Raw genomic sequence first — 27,322 nt, forward strand, 5'->3', positions numbered from 1 at the left:
GCCCAAGGCCCTAACCAACATGCCTCCATACTTTCACTCGAGGGATGTGAATCGAAAAATAACTAACTTAACTCGGGATCTTGACATTAGTTTTTATCCAGACAGATCACCACTCATAGATTAAGCGACTTAGCTCCTTTGGCATGGGGACCATTGATTGCACGAGAGAGAGAGAGAGAGAGAGAGAGAGAGAGAGTTTAAATAAAAGGTGTATGAGGTCAAGTAAAAGAACTTGTTTTAAGTAAATTTTAGACAAAAACTATGTAGGACAACGTTTCTTTTTCTTTTAGGAAGTAGGTTTGATCTACTCTTCGGAATAACAATTAAACACATTAATAAAAACGACTAGAAGGAACAATAAATTCTTGAAATTAGGGTGACAAAAATAACAATAGAGAATCTTTTGATGCTTACAAAGGCATAAAGGACTAATGAATAGTTGCCTACTAAAGGCCTTAGTATTCATATGGATGGAGGTCATTTAATTTTGCTTGTTTGACATGTGTCCCTCAAAAAAGCTTAAAACTCTCTCTCTCTCTCTCTCTCTCTCTCTTATGTCCTTTCAAATGCTATTTCCCAATGCTCCATTCAGTTGTTTGGAAATTGGCATGCCTAAAAAGAAAAAAGCTTAGAGAACAAAAAATTAAAGAGCATGTCTAGTTCATGATGTAAAGTATTGATTCCAATTTTTTTTTTGATATTTTGATTTATAAAATGTCTTTTCATTTAAGGACTTAACAAAGATTCATCTCATTAAATTGTTTTATTAATTTTTTGTTTGTTAAGTTTATCTTTTTTTTGAAAGCATTAAAATTAAATCTATCTTTTTTGTGTGCAAAAATCACAATTGTGAGTGGATTATATTAACATAACCAAAAAATTACAAATTTTTGCCATGCTTGTGACGAGCCATGACAATTGCAAAGGGTCTAAATGCACCGATTATAAGGGAAGCCACCCCTAAAATAGGAAAGAGCTCACACGTTTATCCAAGGAAGTCCACTTTGACACCCAAGGCCTTGCTCCACTCAACAGAGTTTATATGTTTCCCAAAGGCAATGATTGTCCCCCTGCTTTCTTTTGTTTTAGTTTTTCAATGTATTTTTATATTTTTATATTTCTTTTTCATTTTGTTTAGTTTTTAAATAATAATGTGCAATGTGTACCTTTCACCTTATTATTTAAGTGGAGTCTTTTCTAATATATAAACCATTTGTAATTTTGTATGCATAATGAATAAAATAATTTATGTTTTTATTTTATTTTTTTCATTTTAGTTTGTTTTTGAATGATAATGAGTAATGTGTTCCTTTCATCTTTTTATTTAAGTGGAGCATTTCCTAATATATAAACCATTTGTGATAATGTATAATAGATAATATAACTTTATATTAAAACACAATAAAAATTCCATGTGATTGTAGGCACTAAGTTGAACTTACTTCCATAAATAAACCATTTGTGATTATGTATATAATATAGATAATATAATTTTATATTAAAACATAGGAAAAAAATCCATGTGGTTGTAGGCACTCAGTTAAACTAAACCTCATCCTTCCCTTAACTTAGCAGGCCTTAGTGCCTCCCCCACCTTGTTTCATATAGATGCAAGTAAGGATCTCTCTTTCTCTCTTTCCAACATGGCTATTGCTCAAGAAGATCCAACATCTTCAAATTAGAGATAAAATGCCTTTTTAGTAAAACTCTTGGAATAAAAAATAAAATAAAATTCAAGTAGGTTAAGGTGGATGTGGGGGTGTTCGATACCCAAGGGCATCTTTTCAAACTGCCTCGAGATTCTTAGCCGTCGATCCACCTAGCCTCGACATCTGCGCCCGCACCGTCGATTTGTCAAGTCGCGCAGTGCAGCACATTGCTGGCCACGTGGACGACGCTTTCCGATCCCGCCATCTTCACTACGACCTGCTAGCTATGGGAGAGGCAAGCGAGGCTGTGCTCAAACATGAGCAACTCTTTAATTATTTGCACCAGCTTCTCATTCAGGCAAGAACATATAAATACCTATATATTCCTTCTCTTACATGGAAAAACTTTAACAAAGTCGACGTCTGTTACTGCTGCCACTAGATCGAGGAGCAAACAGGTAAACCTGATCTGGAGTTGCGGGAGAAGCTTGAAGCTTTAAGCAGAGAGATCACACGGTCTCCTTCCTCTGCTGCTGCACAGCTGGGTGATGTATGATCCTTTTCTCTTCCTATATGCTTCTATCAGAAATGGAATTTTTGGACTCTGCACATACCTTGTTGTTTGCACAAGTGTGTATCTTGCTTCGGTGGAAGTTGTCAAAATTTGCAGTCATATATAGGAATCAATTTATAGGAGGTATACGTGCATGATGGAGCTGATGGATATATTGTCTTGTGGGTGAGCATGATGGAGCTGATGGTTATACTGTCTTGTGGGTGACTACCATGGGTCTATACCTTGCACTTTCCTATAAGGGTGGATTTGGGCTTATCCTCGATTCATCAAGGTATATCAATTTATAGGTATACGTGCGACGTCTTCGAAGTTATTACCTGGTGGAGGTTCAACCCAAAGACGATATATATAATAAAAAGGCAAGTTTTCCAATTTTAGAGCACCATATCCTTGCACTAGCTTGCGTTTTGTAGCAATATTCCATCAGCCAAGAGGGGGTAATCTTCTCAACCACAACCAGCCCCTCCGTGTGATGATTGCATTTCCAACTTAAGTCTTTTGTGCCTCTTTGCAGAAAGATAGAGTTTGCATGCCTATCTTACCTTTCACATTGGATGTTTGACGATAACTAAGACATAACGTATAATAACATAACCACTAACGTATTAAATGAGTTAGCTAAGGTGCAAAGATGTAGTCGTTAAACGCGTCATGTCAGCCAAGGTAAAGGGGCAAGCAACCGTGAGGAGAACTATTATGTGTTTGCTCTTTTATGTTTGTATAACATTCCCTGCTTCAAATAAATCAATGGTAGATGCCTGTGTCAAGCATAGAACAATCATTTCTCTATATGCTTGGTCCTACCATGAAACACTGGTTCCTTGCAATAGCTATACGATTCTGGCTGTCCAAATAAATTATGGTGACATGCTATAGAAAACTATCACCAAAAGTAACCTCAGAAGTCAAATACACTCGCATGCGGCACTACAAGCAGTGTGATACTTGGCCTCTGTGGAAGTCAAGGCAACTGTCACAAATTGCTGACCTGTTAAGCCATTGAAGAAGGGAGCCAAACTGCAGATCTTAGCTGAGGAACCTAAACCCTAGAAGAAGCAGCAGAAGAAGTTTTACCAACTTGCGGGACACGTCCGATGGGGCCAAAGTGACCTAAAGGGATTAAATAGAGCAGGACCACAACACACTATTGCGTAGCAATTGATGACGTGATAGGCGAGTACGGATGTCTGATGCCCAAATTTTGTGTTGATATGTTGACGTGACAGCTTGTACGGATTTTTTCGTTGACTGCGCTAACGTGACACTTGTATGGATTTTTGTGATTTTCGTTGGACAGCTTTTAGCGCCATATGCTTTTGAGCTTAAAGCTTTTCATGCCAAGGGCCTTCAAATATGAGCCAAGGGCTCATTCTCTGACACTCTTCCGTGTAAAGGTGCAGAGCGCGAGTACCGGCATTGTACTGAGTTCAAGCAATATAAAGAAATACCGAAAGGGGCGCCAAGGTTTGGGGCCAATGCTCTCTTGTGGTGGAACTCCGCGAGTCCCCGTGTCGTGTGTCGTGCATCTCTTTCAGTTCAGTTATTATTTGAAGTGCTTAAAGTTATTCAGTTTGTTCTTCTCCGTTGGCACGTGGTGCCGGTCCCTGTGACAGTGGTGTCAAAGCTTTAGGCGTGTGCTTTTATAAAGCATACTGGGCCCACCAAAGAGCAGACATAGCAATTTATTAAAGAATCTTCGTGTCCCGACCCTGGATTCAGTAGCCACTCTCAATTGATAAAGTGTATATCTGATGGCAGAAAGCCATCGATTCCCCACTAGAGTCAACCCTCAAGAAACCTTCTGTCCCACGGATGTTTATTGAAGATGAACTTGATGACGCCCTCGAAAGACGAGTCAACCAACTGTTGGGGGCGAAGAAGCAATGGAAGAAACGCAACAAGGGAACTGACTACCTTGGCTATTTGGGCCGTCAATCTTCTTTTGCGAATGCAAGAAAACAGAAGAAACATGTACGCTTTGAAGTATTGTCCAGTTCATCCTCATCTTCTTTTGATAGTTCAGATAGCTCTTCCTCTTTTGATATGAAGGATGAGGATAGAAAGAGCAAGAAACGACGAAAGAACCAGAGATTGGGAAAGAACAAGAAGAAGGCCAAGAAAAAAGCAGACCGTACCGTAGATCCAGATACTTTTTTGACAATTTTGACGAGGATTCATCGTCTTCTGAGAGTTCGGAGTCCGAGGACCAGATGTTTTATTGTTATAGAGCAAATTAATATGACTTTCTCGAAGACAAGAATAAGAAGACCAAAGAATTCAAGGAAGGTAGACAAGCAATCAAATTTGATACTTTTTCAGGGTTTAGAGATGCCCATAGAGCCCTTGCCTTCATTCAGCAATTTGACATAGCTTTTTCTGGAGGGTGCTACTCAAAGCACTCAAAAATTAGAAGGGTGGCATCTTATCTGAAAGGAAGTGCTCGGATGGTGGTCCACTCTTCTCTTACGAAAAGAAGCGCCGACCAAGTCCCTTAAATTCAAGTGACTTTTTATTTCCTCTTGACTCACTTAGGAGTACGAGCGCAGTGTGTGATTATAGCCTGGAATCATCTTTGGATGACTAAGTGATTATACACTTTGGATTCATTCTGCGAAAGGTTTTGGGGCGCTTTTCTACCTGCCTCTTTCTTCAAAAAGATCAGTTTTAAGCAGCAAATCGAGCGGTTTTGCTGTGGACTTCCATAACTTCGTTTGCATTGTCAAGGGTATTTAGGGCACGAGGACTTTTACATCATGCCTTTGGAAGGGTGTGACGTCCTCTTAGGAATCCCTTGGTTCCACAAGAACAATAGAGTGGTCGATTATAGGGCCATGAAAGCGACTTTGAAGAATGAGAAGGGCAAAGAAATTGTACTTATGTAAAATTGAAGGGCGAGTCTGTCCCACTTGTATTGGCTTTGACCATTTCCAAATTAATGACATCCAGTCTTTTTGTTTACTTGATTTTCTTGAAAGAACTTAATGATGAACAACGATCAAATGTCTGAATTGGAAAAGGAACGACAATAATTTCTGCACACTCAGGTTGATTGTGTCTCTGAAGGCCTAGTAGGCGAGTTACCTCCACCTCGTCCTGAGGACAATACAATTGTTTTGATTCCCGGAAGTACACCACCGAACCGGCCATCTTACCGAGTTAGCCGAGCCCAAAATGAAGAAATAATGAACCAAGTAAAAGAACTTGTAAAAAAGGGTCTCATCCAACCTAGCACTTCACCTTTCTGGTATTGCTAGTATTAAAGAAAGACGGATCTTGGAGGATGTGCATTGACTATAGAGCTCTCTATAAAATCACCATCAAGAACCAATTCTCTATTCCAAGGATCGATGATATACTTGACAGATTACAGGGATCTTCTTGTGTAGCAGAATTGATCTAACGAGTGAATATCATCAAATGCGAATTGCTCCAAGGGATGTCTACAAGACAGTTTTCCGAACAACATTTGGTTGGTAGGAATATTTGGTTATGCCTTTTGGACTTACGAATGCTCCAACAACATTCAACTGAATGATGGATATGATTTTTAGAGAATATCGATCTTTTGTGGATACTTTCTTTGCCAACATTATAGTTTGCAGAGCACAAACATCATCTGCTTACAGGTCTTTCAAGCATTGTGGAAGCATAGATTGGTTATCAACGCGAAGAAGAGTGAATTTTTCTTGCCCGAGATTTTCTTGGGGCACATCGTCTCAGCTGAAGGAGTACAGATGGACCTGGCCAAAATTGAGACTATTCGCGATTGGCTTGACTTGAAGAATGTTCATGAAGTTTGAAGCTTTCTGGGCTTGTGCTCTTATTATTGGTGGTTCATTCGAAAATTTGTAGAGATAGCCTCTCGTTTGCATTTACTGACTCAGAAAGGAGTCCCTTTCACGTGGGGGCCGACAGAGATTACTGCTTTTTAGACTCTAAAAAAGAACTTGACTACCGGACTAGTGTCGGCCTTTCCAGACTTGCAAAAGCCATTTGAAGTTTGCTTGTGGGTGTAGTCTGGGACCAGTTTTGATGCAAGAAGGCCATGTCATTTGTCACAAGATGGGCACCACGTGCCAATAGAAAAGAACAGACTGAACAGACTTTTAACACTTCACTGACAACTAAACTGAAAGAGAGAGACGACACGCGACACGGAGTGGCGGAACTCCACCCCAAAGAGTATTGTCCCTAAACCTTGGCGCCCCTTTCGGTATTTCTTTTATATTGCATCAACACTGCACAAGCCGGTAATCTAGACTCTGCACCTTCTCCAGGAAGCATGCCAGAGAATGAGCCCTAACCTCCTATTTAAGGGCCTTAGGCCCCAAAAGCAGTTTACAGTAAAAAGCCTTCGAACTCAAAAGCTTCTGGTCCAAAAAGCAATGCCAAAAGGTGCCAGCGTAATTTACTGCAATCCGTACAGCTTGCCACGTCATCAGCCAGTGCAAAACTCGGGAATCCGTACAGCCTACCACGTCATCATGCCAGCGCAATTTTCAAAAATCTGCCACGTCATCAGCAGCTACGCAATTTTCAAAAATTTGTTGTTGCTTTTGCTTATTCTAGGGTTTAGGCTCCTCGGCCGATAGCTCCGTTCTTCAATAGGTTGACATGTCAGCAGTTTGTTACATCTCCCCTTCTTGAAAGAGTAATCGTCCGCGATTACAACATATCTGCAAAACAGCTCAAGTTAGCTCAAAAAAAATTCCGAGGGATATTCAATTTGCTCTATTTGTTAAGGAGTTAGCTTCTCCTTTCGGCTCTTTTGATGAAGGAGTTAGCTTCTCCTTTCAGCTCTTTTGATCAAGGAGTGAGCTTCTCCTTTCGTCCAGATCGGAACTCTTGATATTCCGGCGTAGTAAAATTAGCCATCACACCCAGACCGTACTGATCTTCCACGGGTGTCTTGATGCACTAAAATTACATACCCAGGCAATCTCATCCAATTAGGAATATTCAGTGGTTGGCACATCACAATGCAACACAAATGCTCACATATGCATATTACAAGACATAGAAACATAAAGCCGCCGATGAACACTCCTCCTGCATAACCTAACAAGGTCCAGGCCGGGAGATATTCAACGACTCCCTCGTCACTCCTCCCGCATAACCTAAAAAGGTCCGGGCCAGGAGATATAGAGGCCTTTTAAAACCAAACGTCCCCCAGACCGCAGCCTGCGTTTTTTGGAGGTGGTGAGAGTAACTACGCTTAGACTTCTTAATACCTCTCCTGCATAACCATCCAGGTCCGGGCTGGGAGTCAACAACAATTATTTTACAAGCATACAACCAAACGTTCCCCAGACATCGCGTCTGCGTCGTTCGGAGGTTCAAACAATAGCAAAACAACATTTCTCACTACTCCACCCGGGAGTAAAATCACGAATCATTAAAACCAGTATTAAAACCAATGTCGAACATTTTAAATCGGCACCAAGACAAGTTCAAAACAGATACCATCCATTTCAAACAAATTTTAAACAGGATCACCAAACAAGTTCTCAAACAGGTTTCAAACTTAAAAAGCAATCTTGACATCAGTCGAGCTCGAAAGTTCGACTGACTTTTCATCCTGGAACCTGCACCAAAAATTAGGGCTAGGTTCATTCCATAAGGTCGTAGCCGAGCACAGCATGGTCCATCAGCTCTTGGGCAAACAATGTTTCTTTGGCGGCGATGGTAGTCCCAAGATAACAATCGCACTGAACCTCTGAGGTTATCAACAAGAGACACCTGTTGAGAGATGTCTAGAAATTTCAAGTTATAATCTGCTAGGGTTCCCATGGCAAGCATTTCAAAATACCCCACTCTGCAAGAAGTTGCACTCCGAAGGAAAATGTTAGAAACCATATAACTTAGGGCAAAATTTTTCTTGAAAGCTTGCCAAATACTTGGAGTATACTGCTTGGTAGCTATCAACATTTGCATGGTACTTTCTCTGAGAAAAACAGCAGCTTGAAATAAATCTTGAATCCTTCTCTTGCAAGTGATCTTAATGGCTTATGCCCTGTAAGACATGAGCGCGCACGATGCGCGATGAAGTAAGGGTGGGAGTGGCTAATAAGCCCGGGGTCTGAGCACGAAGCTCAATTCCAGAGTTAGATTCCAGAAGTCTCTGGTTTGCTCTGTCCGCTCGAAATAAATCTTGAATCCTTCTCTTGCAAGTGATCTTAATGGCTTATGCCCTGTAAGACATGAGCGGAGAAGACGCGAGCGCGCACGATGCGCGATGAAGTAAGGGTGGGAGTGGCTAATAAGCCCGGGGTCTGAGCACGAAGCTAAATTCCAGAGATAGATTCCAGAAGTCTCTGGTTTGCTCTGTCTGCTCTTTTGTGGGACTCGTATGCTTTCAGAAAAGCACACGCCTGATGCTCTGATACCATTGTCCACAAGACAGGCACCATGTGCCAATAGAAAAGAACCGGCTGAACAGACTTTTAACACTTCAATGACAACTGAACTGAAAGAGCGAGACGACACGCGACACGGAGTGGCGGAAATCCACCCCAGAGAGTATTGGCCCAAAACCTTGGTGCCCCTTTCGGTATTTCTTTATATTGCATCAACACAGTACAAGCCGGTACTCCAGACTATGCACCTTCTCCAGGAAGCATGCCAGAGAATGAGCCCTAACCTCATATTTAGAGGCCCTAGGCCCCAAAAGCAGTTAACAGTAAAAAGCCTTCAAACTCAAAAGCTTCTGGTCCAAAAAGCAATGCCAAAAGCTGCTAGCGTAATTTACGGAAATCCGTACAGCCTGCCACATTATCAGCCAGTGCAAAACTCGGAAATCCGTACAGCCTGCCACGTCATCATGCTAGCGCAATTTTCCGAAATCTGTCACGTCATCAGCAGCTACGCAATTTTCGAAAATCTGTTGCTGCTTTTGCTTATTCTAGGGTTTAGGCCCTTCGGCCGATAGCTCCGTTCTTTAGTAGGTTGACACGTCAGCAGTTTATTACATCATTGCTTATGAGAGCAGATGTTTTCACGTTGTAGCACAGATTTATGAGAAAGAGCTATTGGCAGTTATCCATGCTCTTACACAGTGGCGACACTATTTACTTGAAGCTGATTTTACAGTCTTTACAGATCATCAAAGTTTACGCGACTTCTTGTCGTAGAAGCAGCTTTGAGAAAAGCAGATGAGGTGGGCTAACATATTGTCACAGTTTCATTTCCAGATAGTCCATGTATAGAGACAAAAGAACTTAGTGGCATATGTGTTGTCTCGGAAGCCCTTGGTTCTGGTAATTCCGTGATCCATCTTCGAATTTTTGAGGGCATTGTAGAACAGTATGCAAGCGATCCTGACTTTGCCGACATTGGATACAAAGTGGGGAGACAGTTACATGCTATTCTATACGAGACGGCTACTTGATGCGGAAAACGATGTTGTGTGTTACACAGCCGTTGAGGGAAAAGTTTTGATAGAGTGCCACTGTCCACCCTTTTCAGGCCACCGCGGCATAGATACCTACTGCTATTGGCCGAGGCTTCAAAAGGGTGTGGACAACTTTGTTCGCAGTTGCTTAGTATGCCAAAAGGTCAAATTTGACAGGCATAAGGCACCAGGACTTCTACAGCCTTTACCCGTTCCCTCTCGCCCTTAGGAAAGCATTGCTATGGATTTCATTTTTGATCTTCCCAAGACTCAAAGTGGGCATGATGGGCTTGGGAAGATCATTTTTGATCTTCCCAAGACTCAAAGTGGGTATGATGGCATTTGGACAGTCATTAACAGATTTAGCAAGCAAGCTCACTTTATTCCAGTAAAGAAGACGGTCAAGCCCGATCATTTGGCGAGACTGTTCACAGTTTTTTCGGTCACATGGCATGCCCGAGTCGATAGTCTCGGATAGAGATCCCCAATTCTTAAGTTTGTTTTGAAGGGAAATCTGGGAGAACATTGGCACGCGGTTGCAATTCTCATCCTCATTCCACCCACAGACAGATGGGAATCTGAGATAGCCAATTCAGTGATTTTGGATTTATTGAAGTCTTACATTTTAGATCAAAAGAATCAATGGGAAAAGTACTTGCCTTTGGTGGAATTTGCCTACAACAACACGGTTCACTCTTCGATAGGGAAGGCGCCATTTGAGGTAATCGAAGGTGCTAAGAAGGTTCCTCCCTTGCTAAGCACCAAAGACAATATTTTTGAAGCGGATCAATACACAAGGGATTTGGACAGTGCTTTTGCCAAGGTTCGCGAGGCTCTAGAGAAGTCTCAAGCACGGCATAAGAAGACAACAGATAAACATAGATGCAACTTGAAGTTGAAGGAGGATGATTGGGTGCTCTTACGCTTTGAGAAGGCATGCCTAAGGAAACGACAGGGAAAGGAGCGGCTTTTTCCAAAGCTCAACATGAGGTATTATGGCCCTTTCTAGATTCAAGAAAAGATAAATGATGTATCCTTTAGACTAAAGTTGCCAGACACTTGGAAGATTCACAATGCTTTTCATGTGTCTCTTGAAACCTTTTAAGGGTGAGGTGCCAATTGACAGGGAGCTTGATGAGCATCCTGAAGTGGAAGAGAGCGAGGAGATACTTGTTCCAGCATAGATATTGGCTCACAACGAAAGGAAAGTGAAAGGTAAAGTGATTCGGCGGTTCTTAGTGAAATTCAAGAACTATCCCGCATTGGATGGGAAGTGGATAAAGGAGGAGGACCTAACAGATTCTCCTAAGATATTGAAACTTTACCTTGAGGCTTTTGGCTTAGCTGCATCTTTTCCGAAAGACCCCGCAGATAAGCAGGGTTGAATCTGGTGCAGACGAGACTGCACAGAGGGGAGTCACTCCGCTCCTTTGTCACAGATTACCTAGATGGAATAAAGTCACTGATTTTCCTATGGATTTCAGGAATAATGATGTGCTGACAATATTCTGCTGTATGAATTTATGAATAAAGAAATTGAAAACAAATGCGATTACTAAATACGTTGCTAGGAATCATGGTCTTAGATCTGGATGGAATTTTATGAGATTTGATTTGGATATGATCAGAATGTGCATTGATTGAGTCGTCTTTGTGCAAGTGCTAGATTTGTGTCGTCTAGTGCGTCTGTCACAAGACGGGCACCACGTGCCAATAGAAAGGAACGGACTGAACAACTTTAAGCACTTCGAATAACAACTGAACTGAAAGAGAGATAGACGACACGCGACACGGAGTGACGGAATTCCACCCCAGAGAGTATTGGCCCCAAACCTTGGCGCCCCTTTCGGTATTTCTTTATATTGCATCAACACAGTACAAGCCGGTACTCTAGACTCTGCACCTTTGCCAGGAAGCATGCCAGAGAATGAGCCCTAACCTCATATTTAAAGGCCCTAGGCCCCAAAAGCAGTTTATAGTAAAAAGCCTTCAAACTCAAAAGCATCTAGTCCAAAAGCAAAGCCAAAAAGCTGCCATTGTAAATCACGATAATCCATACAACCTGCCACGTCATCAGCCAGTCCAAAACGCGGAAATCCGTACAGCCTGCCACGTCATCATGTCAGCGCAATTTTTGGAAATCTGCCACGTCATCAGTTTTTGCGTGTGTGCGGGTCCTGCTTTATTTTAGTCCTTTATGTTACTTGGGGCCCCATCGGACGGGGTCCCCATAAGTTGGTAGGACTTCTTCTTCTGTTACTTGTTCTTCTTAGGGTTTAGGCCCCTCGGCCAACATCTGCAAGTTGGCTCCATTCTTTAGGCTTTGACACGTCAGCAATTTGTGATAGCGTCGATACTTAGAGTCGGTGTCTACAGAACTGGTTTATGGTCTCTGTCTGTTTGTGATCAGACCCAAAGTTATAAGTTGTTTAACTTATAGGATCTCATCCGATGGGGCCCTAGGGACACTAGAGAAATAAAGAGAGAAAATCGAGTGGAACCCGCTAACGTGCCAGCTGTACGGACGCTCCGCAAATCGCGATGGCTGACGTGGCAGGCCGTAGGACGCTTTGCATTTTATGGGACTGTACGGAAATTCCGCAATTAACGCTGGCAGCTTTTGGGGCCAATTGCTTTTGAGTTTGACCATTTTCATGTAATTGCTTTTGAGAGCCCTCAGGGCCTTTAAATAAAAACCCAGGGTCACTCTCTTGCTCAGTTTTGGCTGATGAGTTGTAGAGCAGAGAGGACCCACGGGCATTGTAACTTTGCTCAAGCATTAATATAAAAATAAATACCGAAAGGGGCTCCAGTCTTTGGGGCCAATCTCTCTGGGCACGGAACTACGTTGGGCCGTGTCGACTCTATTGAACTGTGATTAAAGTGAGGTATTTTTAAGTGATCCTCTCGTGTGTCGTGCTAGATTCTCGACTTGGGGCGCCCAAGTCTGTTACATAATTCTCTCTTTTCTGGGTTTTTGACTCTTTTTTCTCTTTAAATGGTTGTGGTCTTTTAGTCTAATGACCACCCTAACTCCCTTGGTCCGTCCTCTCTCCCTATCTCTCACTACGGAACCCCTTTCTTTTAAACCCTGATCCCTTTTTCTCTTTATCCCCAATCCTACTTGCTCCATCTCGCGCACCATGGCGCTTGATGTCATCATAGATTTGCGCATATTTGATTGCTTCATATAAGTCTTTTAGATGAAGAGGCTCAACGCACTCAAGATAATCATTTGTGAGGCCTCTCTTGAAGCCTCGCAATGTCTTGAATGCATCGATTCCTTTCAACTTGAGTACTAGCTCTCTATAGTCAGAAATGTATTGAGTTAGGGGTTTGTTCTCCATCGAGCACTTGTGCCATAACTCCCAGTTTCTCTCTTCTTTGTTGCCTTGCAAGAATTCCTTTCGAAAGATTATTTTGCGGCAATGCCACGTGCCCGGCCTCTTCATTGGGTGGTGTCCCTTCGGGATTGCACTCGAACCTCTTCATGTGAAAGGATGGTACCTCTTCATGGCACCCTTCGCATACGGGTGTGTCGCTTCGCGTGTGTGCCCATTCACTCAGCAAGGGGCTGAATTCCCTTGGTTGGTTGCTGCATATCCAAAGGGCACCTCTTCGTGAGAGGGCATCAAGGAAGCCACCCCTTCCCAAAGGATCGCACAGGCTGAAATTCTGAAACGCTGGCTGCATGCACCCTTTTGCTGGAGACTTATAGCATCTCATGCTCTCCCAAGCATCACAATTCCCAAGTGGCAGCAATTCCCAAGCGGCAGCAGTGTTTGACAATTTCTTGCGCTGGCTGAATATTCCATGCTGCTGAGTTCTTACGCTGTTGTGTTGTTTTTTACGCTGGCTGAACATTAAGCTTTATAAGTTATTATAAGTGACCAGCCCGTCCCAAATTTGGGGTGACCGGCCAAAAGAGGTGACTTATTAACAAAAATAACAACATAACGTAAGCATGGCTGAATTTTACTCGTGGGCCCCCTTGCTGAATTCTTACGCTGCCTCTCCTGTGTGCACCTTCTCTGCGCAAGACATTTTGCACACATGGCCGATGCGAACCAGTACACGGGATTCCCCGATGAAATTTTGCGATTGAATTTTCCCTACACATGAAGTGTTCGTGATTCTAGATTCTCTAGAGCAAAGATCATAATTATTCTAGATTATTACCCGACCCTAGAGCCGGAACCTGTTCTAAACATAATTTTCGCTCTCGGAGTACCCGTCCCAAAACCTGTTCCCAGAACGTGCTCCTGCACGTGTTCGTTATTCCCTTTGAGGCGTAACCATGCCGAATTCTCAGGACGGAGGTGGTCTGACGATGCCCTTACTCTTATCAAGGAGCAGATGGCCACACTTTCCACAAGCCTCGCATCACTTCACACTCGCTTGGATCAGATGCAGACGCAAAACAATTCCCGGAATCGTCCTACAACTTCTCGGACTACACATGCTGATTCAACACCTTCTTCCGAAGCTTCGGTGGACGAACCAAACAAACCAGATCCAACTGAGGAGGTAGACAATCGCGAACTTCAATTACTTCATAAAATTTTTAATGCTGCATAGGATGTTGAACCATATAATGGTCACCGCGACAAGCGCGTGTTGGACCAATGGCTGTTCAAAATGGAGGTTTACTTATCAAACACAGATTTAGTAGAGAGTAAAAAAGTTGCACTTGTTAGTTCTCTACTTAAGGACACAACATTTCTTTGGTGGCAATGACGGGTTGCTGATGGTCAACACACACCTTCTTGGGATAAATTCCGGCGTGCTATTCGCAAGGTGTTCGAGCTTGCCAATTTGGATTTTCATGCCTGGTCCTCTCTTCGCCGCCTGAGCCAGACAGGTTCTTTGGCTGCGTACATCACAGAGTTCCAAAGGCTAACTCTAGAGATAGAGACCCTTAGTCCCTCTGATAAACTTCACAGCTTTGTCGACGGACTCGAACCCAACCTGAAGGAAGATGTGCACAAATACAACCCTACCACCTTGGATGCTGCAATTGCCTATGTGGAGCGTCTTAGCGATAATCGGCGCCCTACACGGAAATTTCTCCTTGATGACATATCTTCAAATAGCGCTCACTTTTAACAGCACGAGCGCAGAGAAAGCATGAATCTCAATTCAGACAACAAGCCACAACACCTTATTCAATTTCAAGGTTCTATTCTCAAGATCGACAATCTCAAACCAGATCTTCTTGAAATGTTCCTCCACTTGATTGTGGTAAAGGACTTGATTTTTCTCAAGATCGGCATTCCAATACTCAGCAAGGCTCTTCGTTAAATGTCCAAAGAAACTAAATCCGTCTAATTTGAAAAGAAATTCCAACGCGAAAACATCATCGAATTCTGAACAACCAGATTTTGCCAAGCATAAAGGAAAATGTGTGGTCAATACGATTCGTGTCTCAGAGGATACGACTATTCTTATGAAGCATGCTCAGTGCAATTCTTCAGTTTAGGAGCCTCTCTCAAAGCAAGTTTTGAGTTTTGTTGGAACTCTCAACGGTCGTTCCATCAATGTTTTGGTGGACAGCGGATGTTCGAATAATTTCGTCAGTACTCAGATAGTGCAACAGCTTGGCTTACCAACTCAAAAGACATCTCACTTATATGATGTGGAATTAGGAGATGGATCAATTTTGACTTGTAATCAGACAGTTTGACAATTGCAGTTCGGTATTCAAGATTATGCTAATCAATTGGATTTCGAAGTCATGCCTTTATCTTATTACGACATGATTCTTGGTTAGCATTGGTTATTCCAGTATGATCCCGCAATTAGCTTCCGAGGACATACTATCAATTTGTTCAAAGATGGACATGCGGAACGAGTGATTCAAGCCTCACGTGTATAAGTCAAACAACATGATACAGTGGATTATGAAACGAATATGTTTTCCGATGCGGACACAGACATTATTATTGATGAATTTTTGAATTCATTAACTTCTCATGAATCAATTGATGAAGACAAATATGATCTCAAGCAAAAAGTTTTTCCAAGTGATACTTCGTTACCAGACAAAGATAAGGACATAGTTGCAGATTCTGAGTCTAAAGACGACTAAGCTTTCTTTGATTCTTTGTTGGATGATGATATGTCAATTGCAAGTCATGAAGTGACAGTTATTGGAAGATGATTACAGTCTCAAGCCAAAATCCTCTCCAATGATTACTAAAGTTGAAGTTATCCCATCTGAAGAGTGCCTTGGAAATATTTCCTCTTCACCAACTATTTCGCAGTTATTGGAAGGTCTTAAACCAGAAGTCGTACATCACGCAAAGGATTTTGAAGATCAACCTCTTGTTGCAGTGAATAATGCAATGACATGGGATTTAGCAGTCAAAGCAAAAAGGTTTCGCAAGAAGTTAAGGTTCAAGTCCGATAAACCAAAAATTTAAAATTTTCGAAGATTCAATGCTTTTCTAGAGTTCTATCAATATCAAAAGTAATTTCTTTGACACGGGCTCTCATTTTAAATGGGAGGGAATGTCACGATTGTGACTATGTTAACAGTATTACATCTACTCCTAGTTGCAGATACGTGAAGTGCCATGCCAAGGAGGACCCCTACGCTTGGATGGTCACACCCCTTCGCCCAAAAGATGTCTCTTCGCTAAAAGCCACACTCCTTCGACGACTGGTCACACCCCTTCGCTCTACGGGTGCGACTCTTCGCCCAATGGTTGTAGCTCTTCGCCGAAAGGATGTGTCTTTACGTCTAAAGTCACGTCTCTTCACTAGGAGACATGTCTTTTCATTTTTGTCTCTTCTTCTCCTATATAAGGAGCCCTTGTATCACACATTCAATGAATCAACACAAAGTCTTGTAAGTCATGTTTCTTAGTACAATTCAAGTTTATTAAGTCTTAATCATGAGTTTAAGTACTTAATTAAGGATTAGTACCTAGAATCCTTACACTCTTGGCGTTTCAATTTTTTTTTGACCGACGACGTTGGAGATACCTCCCTCCCCCCTTGCCGGCATTAACTTCCCCATCCTCTGCCTCTAGCGTTTTGGAATGCTATCTCGGTAGCCCTTGGCGACGTCGTCCTGTTATTCTCGTGCACTCGCCTGCAATGATAGGTGCTTACTCCCTTGGCTGCGCTGTCCTCCTAGCATTTTAGAACATTGCCTTGGCAGCCCCTTTGCGACGTTGTCCTACTGTTCCTCAGCGTTTTGGAACGCACTTGCAGGTAGCACTAGGATCCAAAGCTTCCTTTGACGACGAGGATCCCTCATTTGCCATGCCCATTGTCGCTCATTATCTCATGGTGTACTAGCGTTTTAAAACGTTGTTACCAGAGGAGTGGTTGGGACCTTATGGCAACAAAGAGGGACTTGCTGCCATTGTCTTGGATCAAATTGGACGGGCAGTGCCGAGCTTTGAGCGGCCAATCAATGGGATTTTGGAGCGGTTTGGAATTTTGAACTTAAGAGAGGGTTTCAGAGTTTGCAGAGCCCACGTCATTTGGAGCTCTCTGTGCAGAGGAGTGGAACGGCTTGGAGGTTTATTTTGCGGCTTGGTTAGTGTGGCCATCTCTTGGAGTGCGAGAAGGTTTCCCAGATTTCCAGATCTTGCAACTCCAACATGGCCCCCCCTTGCTCGAGCGCCAGCGATAAATTGAACGGCAATAACTACGCTCATTGGAATTTGATCATGCGACTTTCGTTTTCACGGAAAGGCCTATGGGAAATTGTCGACGGCTCGGAGCCCCGTCCTACGAGGGTTCCCAAAAACAGGTACACCCGCCTTCAAGATGACGAATATCTCAAACCGTGTGTCGATTGGGATGCTGCTAATGCGAAGGCAATGTCGGCCATTGTGGAATCTCTTACAAAGGACATTTCTCCAGCCATTCAGACTTTGAAAACTGCCAACGATATGTGGTTCAAGCTTGTCGGAATGTTCGATCGGGATTCTACGATGTGAGCAGTCACCCTTTTTGGACAATTATTTGCCATCCAGTTTCCATGAGGAAGTTCCATGCAATCATTTCTTATAAAGGCTAAAGTTATTCACGATCAACTATCGGCTATGAGAAGTGCATTGACGAGTACTCAGTTAGCTGCTTTCGTTCTCACGAAGTTGCCTGAGGCGTGTGAAACGGTGTTTAGGACACGTTGGCTGCAAATTCCGAAGGAAAAGCTGGAATTTGATGATCTCAGCTCTTTTCTTATTGAGGAGGAAGCCGTGTTGATAACTCAAGGCAAAATTCAGATTTCCAAGATAGGTGGGGAAGCATTTGTTGCTTCGGGTTCCAGAAAGAAGACCAAGAAGCGTTGTTACAATTGTGGAAAACATGGTCATTTGGCTCAATTGTGGAAGGCAAAGACATAGATTCTACAAAGGACAAAGGTAAAAGCAAGCATGAGGAGGAAAGCAGTGATAGTGGCTCAAGGAAGGACAACAAAGTGGCTTCTACACTGGCACGGACTCACGCCTTCTAGTCACATGGAGCTTGGTGTTGCCACCAGCTTCAGCCAGAGAGAGGCTTGTGAGTGGCAAAGAGGGGCAAACAATGCTTAGTATAATTAATCTGGACCCTTGTGTTGGAGTTCAAGTTATCGGTGTTTGAACCTGTGGGTCGGAGTTCACATGCATCTGGCAGGGAATCAATCAGATGTATCTAAAACACTATTGATGGGTGCACCAATCCATTGTTGTTGGTCTGATCATGGACAGGATGTGTTCCACAGTTCATTATCTTGGAGTTTTTTTTTTTTTTTTTGTACGTGATGTGTTTACAGTTCACGAACGAGGATTCTTGGACATACTGTGGTCTATAGTTCAGATTTTCTGAAAAGGCAACTGATGCTCAAGATGGCATTCTTCTAAGGTACAAAGTTGAGGGTAGAAAATCCGAAGTGTATCTAGCAAGGACCTGTTGCTGGGGTGTCCATGGTAGCTTCTTCATCGACTTTGTTCACTATGAGTTGCAGAGAGGGAATTTTGGCATCTCAAGTGAACTGCCTAATGTGAACCCATTATTTATTTTGGCTTTTTAGGTAGTTATTTTACTTATTTGTCAAAGAATAGGTAGGGCAATTTACCGAGGTTGGTAAATATGCAACCCCTTGCCTCCATTGTATTACACATTCAGTTATTCATTGCCAAGTTTGATTGGTTCAGGAGACTCTCTCTCTCTCTCTCTCTCTCTCTCTCTCTCTCTCTCTCGCGTGCTCACTCTCCTCGGTCTATACGCTTCCATGTCATCGACTTTGACAGCCTCAACCCTAAAATAAAGCAGATCACACACTCAAACACAACTTGTGTAAAAGTTGATGACGTGGCAATTTGTACGAAATCTGCGAACTACGCTGGCTGCTGATAATGTGGCAACGCTGTACGGATAGCCCTCTGGGCGCTAGCTTTTGGACCATATGCTTTTAAAGTACTTCTTTTCATGTAGCTGCTCTTGTACATGACAAGGGCCTTCAAATATGTTTTGTGGGCTCTCTCTCTGGCAATCTATTGTGTGGATAAGTAGAGCAGAGTTCCTAGAGCTGGTACTTTGTGGAAGCAATATAAGAAATACCGAAAGAGGTGCCAAGGTTTGGGCCAATGCCTTCTGGGAGTAGAACTCCGCCGCTCCGTGTCGTGTGGATTCTGTGTGTGTGTGTGTGTGTGTGTTTAGTTGTTTTGAATTGCTAAACATCCGTTTTAGTATGCCACGTGGGAGGTCAGTGCAAAATGCTGAATCTATTGTTTAGCTCTTATGCTTTTGCTAGTTAGGGTTTAGGCTCCTCAGCCATGCTCTTCAAGTCGGGTAGGGTTAGGTTTTTATTTAAAAACCCTAACCCCTTCAGTTTAGGCCCCTCGGCCACACTTTCTGGGTTCAATTCTTCTTGTCCTCTCAGCCAGTTCCTTATAGTTGGGCACGCCCAGTCACCAACTTGTGACATCATGTTGCTATCCTAGCACGAAATGACCACCATGATGTCGTCAACTGCTATGTTCTGTTGCCACCTTTAAGTGCACTTCAATAGTGCCATGTTAGCAAGTAGTTGTCCACTTAGTGGCAACTTCCTAGCTGCCATGTATCGTCTGTCTACTATGTCATCTCTACCATAGCCCACGCCACCAACCGCTGAGGATTATTTACAAAGTATGACAAGTAATTCTCATGCATTTTAACTATGAGCACCTTATAATGCTTTGATACCATGTAAGAATTCAGGGTAGAGAGTAGATAGAAAGAGAGTTCAAAGTAGAGAGTAGATAGAAAAGACATTAGAGAAACAATGGCAAATTGCACAATATAGGGAACTCAAAACCTCTTCTCCATTGGGAAGTAAGGTACAATACGATGATGCTGTCCACCGTGCGCTCTTAAAATCACGATGGAAGAATCAGGATCCAAAGGATATCACGCATTGAGCATTAGTAGTCAATGGATGTTGATTGGTTGTTGGTAATGGCCTGAGTTGGGTGCTCACCAAAGTTAGTGATTGATGGTGATTGCTCAGGATAGTGCTCAATGCGTACTCAAGGCTCCTAATACTTCATGAGAGAACTGTGGAATAGACTAGAGATAGAAGAGAATGATACTGTGAGTGAAGGTTTTGTGAGTGATAAAGAGAGAAAGGAGGCTAAGACCAGATGGGGTCCCAACCCCCCTCTCTAGAGAGGTATTTGCTTTAGAGTGCACTACTAGAGCTTGAGATGCTGATGGGATCTTCCGGTAGATGTTGGATCTGAGAGGCTAAGGGCTGAAATCTGAAAATGCTAGGGGAATTGATGGGATGTGCAACTGACGACGAGGCTATGGGCTGATCTACTATTGTCGATATCAAGGGTGCTGATGATAGGTGCAGAGGATGGCTGGAAACTGAAAAACGTTGGCTGTTCTGAGGGCTGAATCTGAAGTGACTGGTTGGATCGGTGATGGCTTGATGAGGTTAGGGTTGAAAACTGCTAATGCTAGGCCTGATCTGGTGTTGTGGGGCTAATTGGGAGCTGTGAGCTAATGCTGGGCGAAAACGACATGGGTGCTGGATGTGCTAGTGAAAAACACCAAGTGGTACCTGTGCTGCTGGGTACTGGTATTGCAGGTACTGGGATATGAGTGGAGAGGTGACGCCCAAGGTCACCTATATAGGTAAAAGTAGCTAGGTCGAGTAGGCTCATAATAAAACCCACGACTTGCTAAAATGCTGCTATATGTCACTTATGATAATAAGCTATTAAACTCTCTTATAAGCGGTGCTTTTTGTATGCAGATACTACCTAGGCTGGGTACTAATGATCTGTATGGGAACACCCTCCAATGCCTACACCTAGCAAATACTGGTGGTGCTCATGTGCAATCAGAGGGTATGCAACGATGTTTAACTGCCTGGGCATCATGCAACTCCTGTGTACAGGCTCACAAGGGTGTCGGAACACTTCCTAGGCTATCTTAAACCCTAGAAATAGGAGTTACAACTTGTCCACATGCACATAGGGTTAGATGTGCATGTGACAGTGACATGCACAATGGCTTCATATGGGGACCTTGCAATGTACACAACACATAACATTGTAGGCAAAGCTGAGAGGTGGGCAGTGTACACAAACATACCACTTGCACTATTTGCCTTGAAAGGTGAATCTTTGTTCTTCACTTTTGTTATATAGGATTACAACTTGAAAAATTTGGGCTAAGAGCCGTGTTTGAGCCATAGATCCTTTCTGCTGTACTTTCCACATAGTCACAAGGGTGCATGAGGCAAATCCACTACCTTTTTCTAGATAACAAAGAAAGTGCTCAGCTGAGCTACATGAAGCCCCGCGGTAACTGTTTTCGTTTAAAATCTTGAAGTGTCATCGTTTCCCTCCAATTGTTAGCTGCTAGCTTCAAACTTTTTAGGGACCAAGAAATGTTAAAAAGTATGGACTATCTTAGTCCATTAGCTTTTCTAGGTAGCAAAGGAAGTTTCTGACACAATGCCATTGATGCTCGATTTTATTGTTTCTTTTCATTATTTTACCAGATAGAAATTGCACAAGAGCTTGACAAGCTATCAGCAAAGCTCGACTTCGTAGAAGAACGAATTGCTCCAGCTGTAGTTGACCCAGAAGTTCAAAACCTTTTGAGTGCAACAGCGGAGCTATGGATACCCACAATTACAGCTTCTTCACAAGACAGAGTTTCCATTGCTGCTGCCTCATCAAACATCAATTCAAGTGACAGAAGCAGCTAGGAACTTGGAAGGAGTCCTATTTTTTTAATGCTTCATCAATTAGAAATTCTGGTTATTTAAATAGAGCTTCACAATTTGAGGTTGGAGCTGTCAAATATCAATGAGAAATTCCGGTTATGTAAAGAGAGCTTCATAATTTGAGGTTATAGCTGCTTGAAATGTCAGAAGAACTCTGTTGAAATTTCATACTTTATTTGAGGTGGGAATCATCAAACATTGGTGTGTTGCTATTGAAAGACCCTGAAACCAATTATCTTCTTGTTGTATTAGTTCTTTCCATCGAATGCTGCTATTTAGTGCTAGGTGTCATTGTGGCGGAGTTTGTTCTACCTCTCTGGAGTTTTGACAGAAACTCGGTACGCAGATCTTTGTATTTATGTATGCTCGTGTGTGTATGTGAGTGGGGCGTGTGTAGGCATTTGTTTGTAGTTAGTTGTAGTCTCCCATGTGGTCAATGATGTACATTAGGGGGAATGTTGTACTGGTCATAGCATCTTGTGATGGGGTCGATTTATTGAGGCCGACCCTCGTTGTAAAGTATTTGTATTAACCCTTGAGGAGGGAGACTCCTCCACCTCAACTGAATGCTAGCATTCATTCATTGGAGGTAAATTGCATTGTGAAGGTCGTGCATAGACTGCTGAACATTCATCAAGTTTGTTTTCAATTTGAAGTTATATATGCAAGTGACTAGCTGAAATACACCAAATTATGGGAATATACCAGATTCCCTCTCATAAGCCTCAATAGATGAAGTTGCAATATACCAAATCACCAGGCTGTTTTACAAGTATGTTAGTCTCGTTTTCTGTGTGTGTGTAACAATGTACGCTTCTAGTTTTATGATGAGAAAACAATGTGAACATCAATTCAATCTACAAGCATGCATAGTTTTTTCCATGCTCGTCTTAATTAGTTTATTATACTTTCATACTCGTATGGATTGCCTATGATATGATCAAACATGCTTACCATGCATCATTTATTCGATGAGTTGAGAAATTGTCTAATTTCAACCAGAAACAATTGCCAATGGCATGTGCTAGCTTTTAAAGCAATTGCTATCATTATTTTTGCACTGCAACCAATATATAATTGCCGTAAATGCGACATTCTTTTGCCCCGGCTGCAAATGCATGCAGCCACAAGAGCTAGCCTCTCGCCAACACGCCTCCACGGCTGCACACTAGCAACACTTCTCCCGTGTCAAGGCAAGCCACGCCAGATGGTAATCCACATATCGAGAGGGGTTGGCGAATTCCTCGGCTTGCTCTTCAAAAGTGGGTGCAGCGGGCCCATTGGCGCTCTCACCTTGAGCAAGACACACACAACAGCCTTGAGTTGTGGCTTCAAGCGGCACTATTCAATGAGCGAGACTAAAATTCTTGAGGTTACTTACTCGCCAGTGGTTTTCTAGCATCCACATCCTCGTAGCCCTAGTAGGAATTCACAAAGCATTTCAGGTTTATGTGCCTACAAAAATGCTTCAGGACATTGTAAAGCCCTAGTGGTATGTGATGGAGGGCTCACAAGTGCGGTGCACTTCTTAGAGCGCAAGAGGTCCTTGATGAGCTTTATGTTTGCAATGTTGTCTCATGGAGTGCATTGTTTGCATGATATGTCCAAAATAGGGTCAGGGTCAAGAAGCTCTAGGTTGTTTTTAGCACGTATAGAGATAGGCGGCGCACTTCTCAAGACGCAATAGGTCCTCGATGAGCTTCGTGTCCGCAATGTTGTCTCATGGAGTTCATTGATTGCAAGATGGGTAGTATGCATGTCAAGTGTGGTGCACTTCTCAGAGCGCCATAGAGAGCATCACCAAGAAAACAATAATATTTGCTACACAAGCAAACATAGAGGGGAAGAGAATAAGTATTTCTTTTGTGAGCTCACTTAAAGACTGTGCTAAGAAGAAGGATTTATACCAAGGTAGTAGGATACATGCTGGTATTTGTGATAGTGGGTTACTTGAAAAGAACACATAATTAGGCAACATGGTAGCCAATATATATGTTAAGTGTGGTGCACTTCTCAGAGCGCAATAGGTCCTTCAAGAGCTTCCTGTTCGCAATGTTGTCTCATGGAGTGCATTGATTGCACGATATGTCCAATCGATGCAAGATATGTCCAATAGGGTTAGGGTCAGGGAGCTCTGGGTTGTTTTTAGCAGATGCAGAGAGAGGGCGGTGCACTTTTGAGAGCGCAATAGGTCCTCGAGAAGCTTCCGGTACGCATTGTTGTGTCATGGAGTGGACTGATTGTAGGATAGATGGTATGTATGTCAAGTGTGGTGCACTTCTCAAAGGGCATTATGTATGTCAAGTGTGACGCACTTCTCAAGTGTGGTGAGGGTCAGGAAGCTCTGCGTCGTTTTCAACAAATGCAAAGAGGGAATCTCTCCAAATGCAATCACATACACTTGCACCTTGAAGGAATGTGGCATTACACAAGATGTTGATATGGGCAAAAGAATTCACGATGATATTGTTAGTCAGGGGTTGTTGAAAGAAAACATCGTGCTTGGCACTGCCTTGGTCGCAAGGGTGTCTCTCAAGATGCATCTGCATAGAACACTAGTGAAGGCGATGCCGTTGTAATAGATACATGATGGTGCTTCAGAGCGTAAGAAATAGACATGTGAATAGCAAAGAAATAATACCCATTCCATTTGCTCACGAGTCCTCTTTTATAATGGTGTGTGGGGACAATGATCTTGGCATGGTCCATGCTTCCATCCTAAGAGGTTCAAAGTGGACTTGACGTTGGGTGAACGGTATAAGAGAAAATGCAACTTTTTTTATTTAATTATGTGATCTTTATGATATTGTGGTGTGAGGAAGAATAGACCAAAACATGCTTGCCTTAGGCAGCCCTTAATATTGATAGGAGGTGAGAAATACAATCGAATATAAATACAATCGAATATTGATAGGAGGTGAGAAATACAATCGAGTGCCATCTTCTTGGCTTACACTTGGCTTGTCCGCCCAAGCACCCACACGCTACAGTATTAGGATAGAATTTGAAGCTCTAGCATTACCCAGTTGCCATGCTTTAAATCAAGGGCGACCTTCCATTAGCAACTAACGGTGGGTATGCTTTTCCATGCTTGAGGGTGATCGATCATGCTGTAGGGCTGGACGCAACAATCCTTCCGCAGCCTGGAGGAACTAGGGCTCTACGCTCTTGAACTCCCGAAAGCCTGCATTTTCGTCCACCTTCACACGCTTCACTTACCCATCGTGCGTGAGTAGTCCAACGCCAAAAATCGTTTTCTGTGGATTCCATTGGGAAAGCTAAAAACCGAGATAACAACTAGACTAATGAGATAGCTTGCAAATGAGATAGAATTAGCACATGAGGTCGGACGGCCGCCGTACGACGGTTCCTTTATTCCAAGAATATACTCCGACCGACCGACGATATTGAGCACATGATAGTCGGTCGGCGCCCTTTTGGTGCCCGGCCGTCAAGCCGCCGGAGGATTTGAGCACATGGATAGTGGCCGGACGGAGACAATAAGCCCATAGTCTCTAAAAAATATTTAGAGTTTTTTTTTTTTTTTTGTAGTTGCGTAGACGCGTGCTAAGGGGGAGATCCACTCCGTCAAAGTCACCTGGTATTTGAACCCAACCCCTCCGCAGGCCATGCACACATTCTCCTCGAAGGTTGCCCATGCCTTTCAAGGATGTAGGGTAAGGGAGCCAATTTAGAGACGAAATTTTTTGACCCCCAGGTTAGATACATATCCACCCCCAATTTAGAGGCAAGAAATTTGGCATATTCCAAGAATCTTACTTATGTGTCTTGTTGTGATTTGCTGAAAAGTGTACCATTACTGGGTCTTGAGTGTCTCTAATGCTTCAAAATGCCTCAAAAGCTGAATTGTTTCAAATGGAGCATTCAAATAAAATCTAAAAAATATTAATTTTGGTATCATTTGATTCACCTTTTCATGAAGAATCTCGTGCAATGCGTAAATAATGAAAATGATGAGATTTGCAAAATCCCCCCCAAAAACATCACGTTTCCACAAAACGCCTCTAAACTGGCTCCCTTATCCTAATGCTTTTTTTTTTATATAAATGGCATGCAAGCATACGTCAATCAAACAGCACACACAAACAAACAAACAGTGTAACACATGAAGCCATAAAACACGCAAAACAAGCATGTGAAACAAGAATATGAAACAAGCACATGATACAATATGCACACACGTAGAAACATGCAACAATGCAAAAAATAAAAAAGTGTACCGTCAGATCCAGCTTCCTGCAGAACACAAAAAAAACAAGTCAGTTTGATTCATCCAATGAAACAAGCACATGATACAGTATGCACATACGTAGAAACATGCAACAATGCAAAAAATAAAAAGTGTACCGTCAGATCCAGCTTCCTGCAGAACACACAAAAAAAACAAGTCAGTTTGATTCATCCAATCAATGCACACATAAAGATTTTCACTCTTAATTTTGCGCAATTCGCCTATTGAAATCCGTATATACTGTTGTGCGCATTCTTAGGCTTGCTGCGCGCTGACGCGTCATCGCACGCCACCTCAAGGCCTCCTCCGCATTGGGGTGTGAGTCGATTTGCTCCATAGGCTCCGATTCACCCTTCAATTGCACAAAATTGTGCAATACGTAGCAAGCGCTAATAACCAAGGGAGCTTAACCCTACCCTTCGCAATATGTCTATCAAAAACATTCATTTGTGGCAGGTCTTGCCCACCTTTGGATTTATAAGCATTGAGAAGAAAACTCGTTGGCTTATGCGCTGAATTCCCCACAATATACGGCCTCACTCTTAAGCCGCTCACTTCTAGAAGAGGCATATTTAAAACCTCGTTCCGCTTCATTTGAGCCTATATTGTAGATCCCTTGAAGACTGTGGAGTCGTGTGTTCCTCCTGGTGCACTACAAACCACATTCCAAAATATTTTTTTGGAGTCAACAATGCCCTGAAGAAGAATGCTGTGGAATCCATGGCGACTAACATACTGTGCAGGAAAAAATTCGCCCTGAGGCTTACGTGCAAGCTTTTTGTGAGTGCCATCAACTGCACCACACATGTTCGGTAGATCCGTAATGTCCTGAAAATATTCTATGATCTTTGCTAATCGCCTTCCCGAAGGCGTCTCTAAGTGGGTCCGGACAAGCATCTCTTGAGTGGTGAGTGCTCTAATGATAAGGTTGGTGTACTTTCTAATGGTAGAATCTCCCATCCCAAATAATTGACATAATGTTCTTGCGGAATGGCCATGTGAAAGTCTCCATAGCACGCAACCAAGTGCTTGATCAGCCTAGATGGGAACCCTAGACCATCCATGCACATCACGACACGTGAGATGGGGCAAGATCAATTCTTTCAGCTCATGAAATGCCTCGTAAGATATCCTATAATACATCCTAAAAGTAGCTTGACAGTTTAGTCGCCCTGATGTCCAAATAGCTGAGTGGATGACATTCCAAAATGTCACCTGCCTAGGGAAG

General features: G+C 42.8%; 1 protein-coding gene across 1 annotated transcript; it reads left to right on the top strand.

Moving 5' to 3' along the window:
* The first annotated feature begins 1,785 nt into the window (after positions 1–1,785).
* LOC147436298 (ecotropic viral integration site protein) lies at positions 1,786–22,008 on the top strand. The gene is made up of 3 exons (XM_086488133.1): positions 1,786–2,007; positions 2,092–2,199; positions 21,615–22,008. Exons 1-3 carry the CDS (start codon positions 1,936–1,938, stop codon positions 21,822–21,824), a joined length of 390 nt encoding a protein of 129 aa, XP_086344259.1. The 5' UTR covers positions 1,786–1,935; the 3' UTR covers positions 21,825–22,008.
* The last annotated feature ends 5,314 nt before the right edge of the window (positions 22,009–27,322 follow it).

This window comes from Adiantum capillus-veneris, chromosome 18 (assembly GCF_014529385.1).
Source record: "Adiantum capillus-veneris isolate H3 chromosome 18, ASM1452938v2, whole genome shotgun sequence".
In the NCBI taxonomy this organism is placed as follows: domain Eukaryota; kingdom Viridiplantae; phylum Streptophyta; class Polypodiopsida; order Polypodiales; family Pteridaceae; genus Adiantum; species Adiantum capillus-veneris.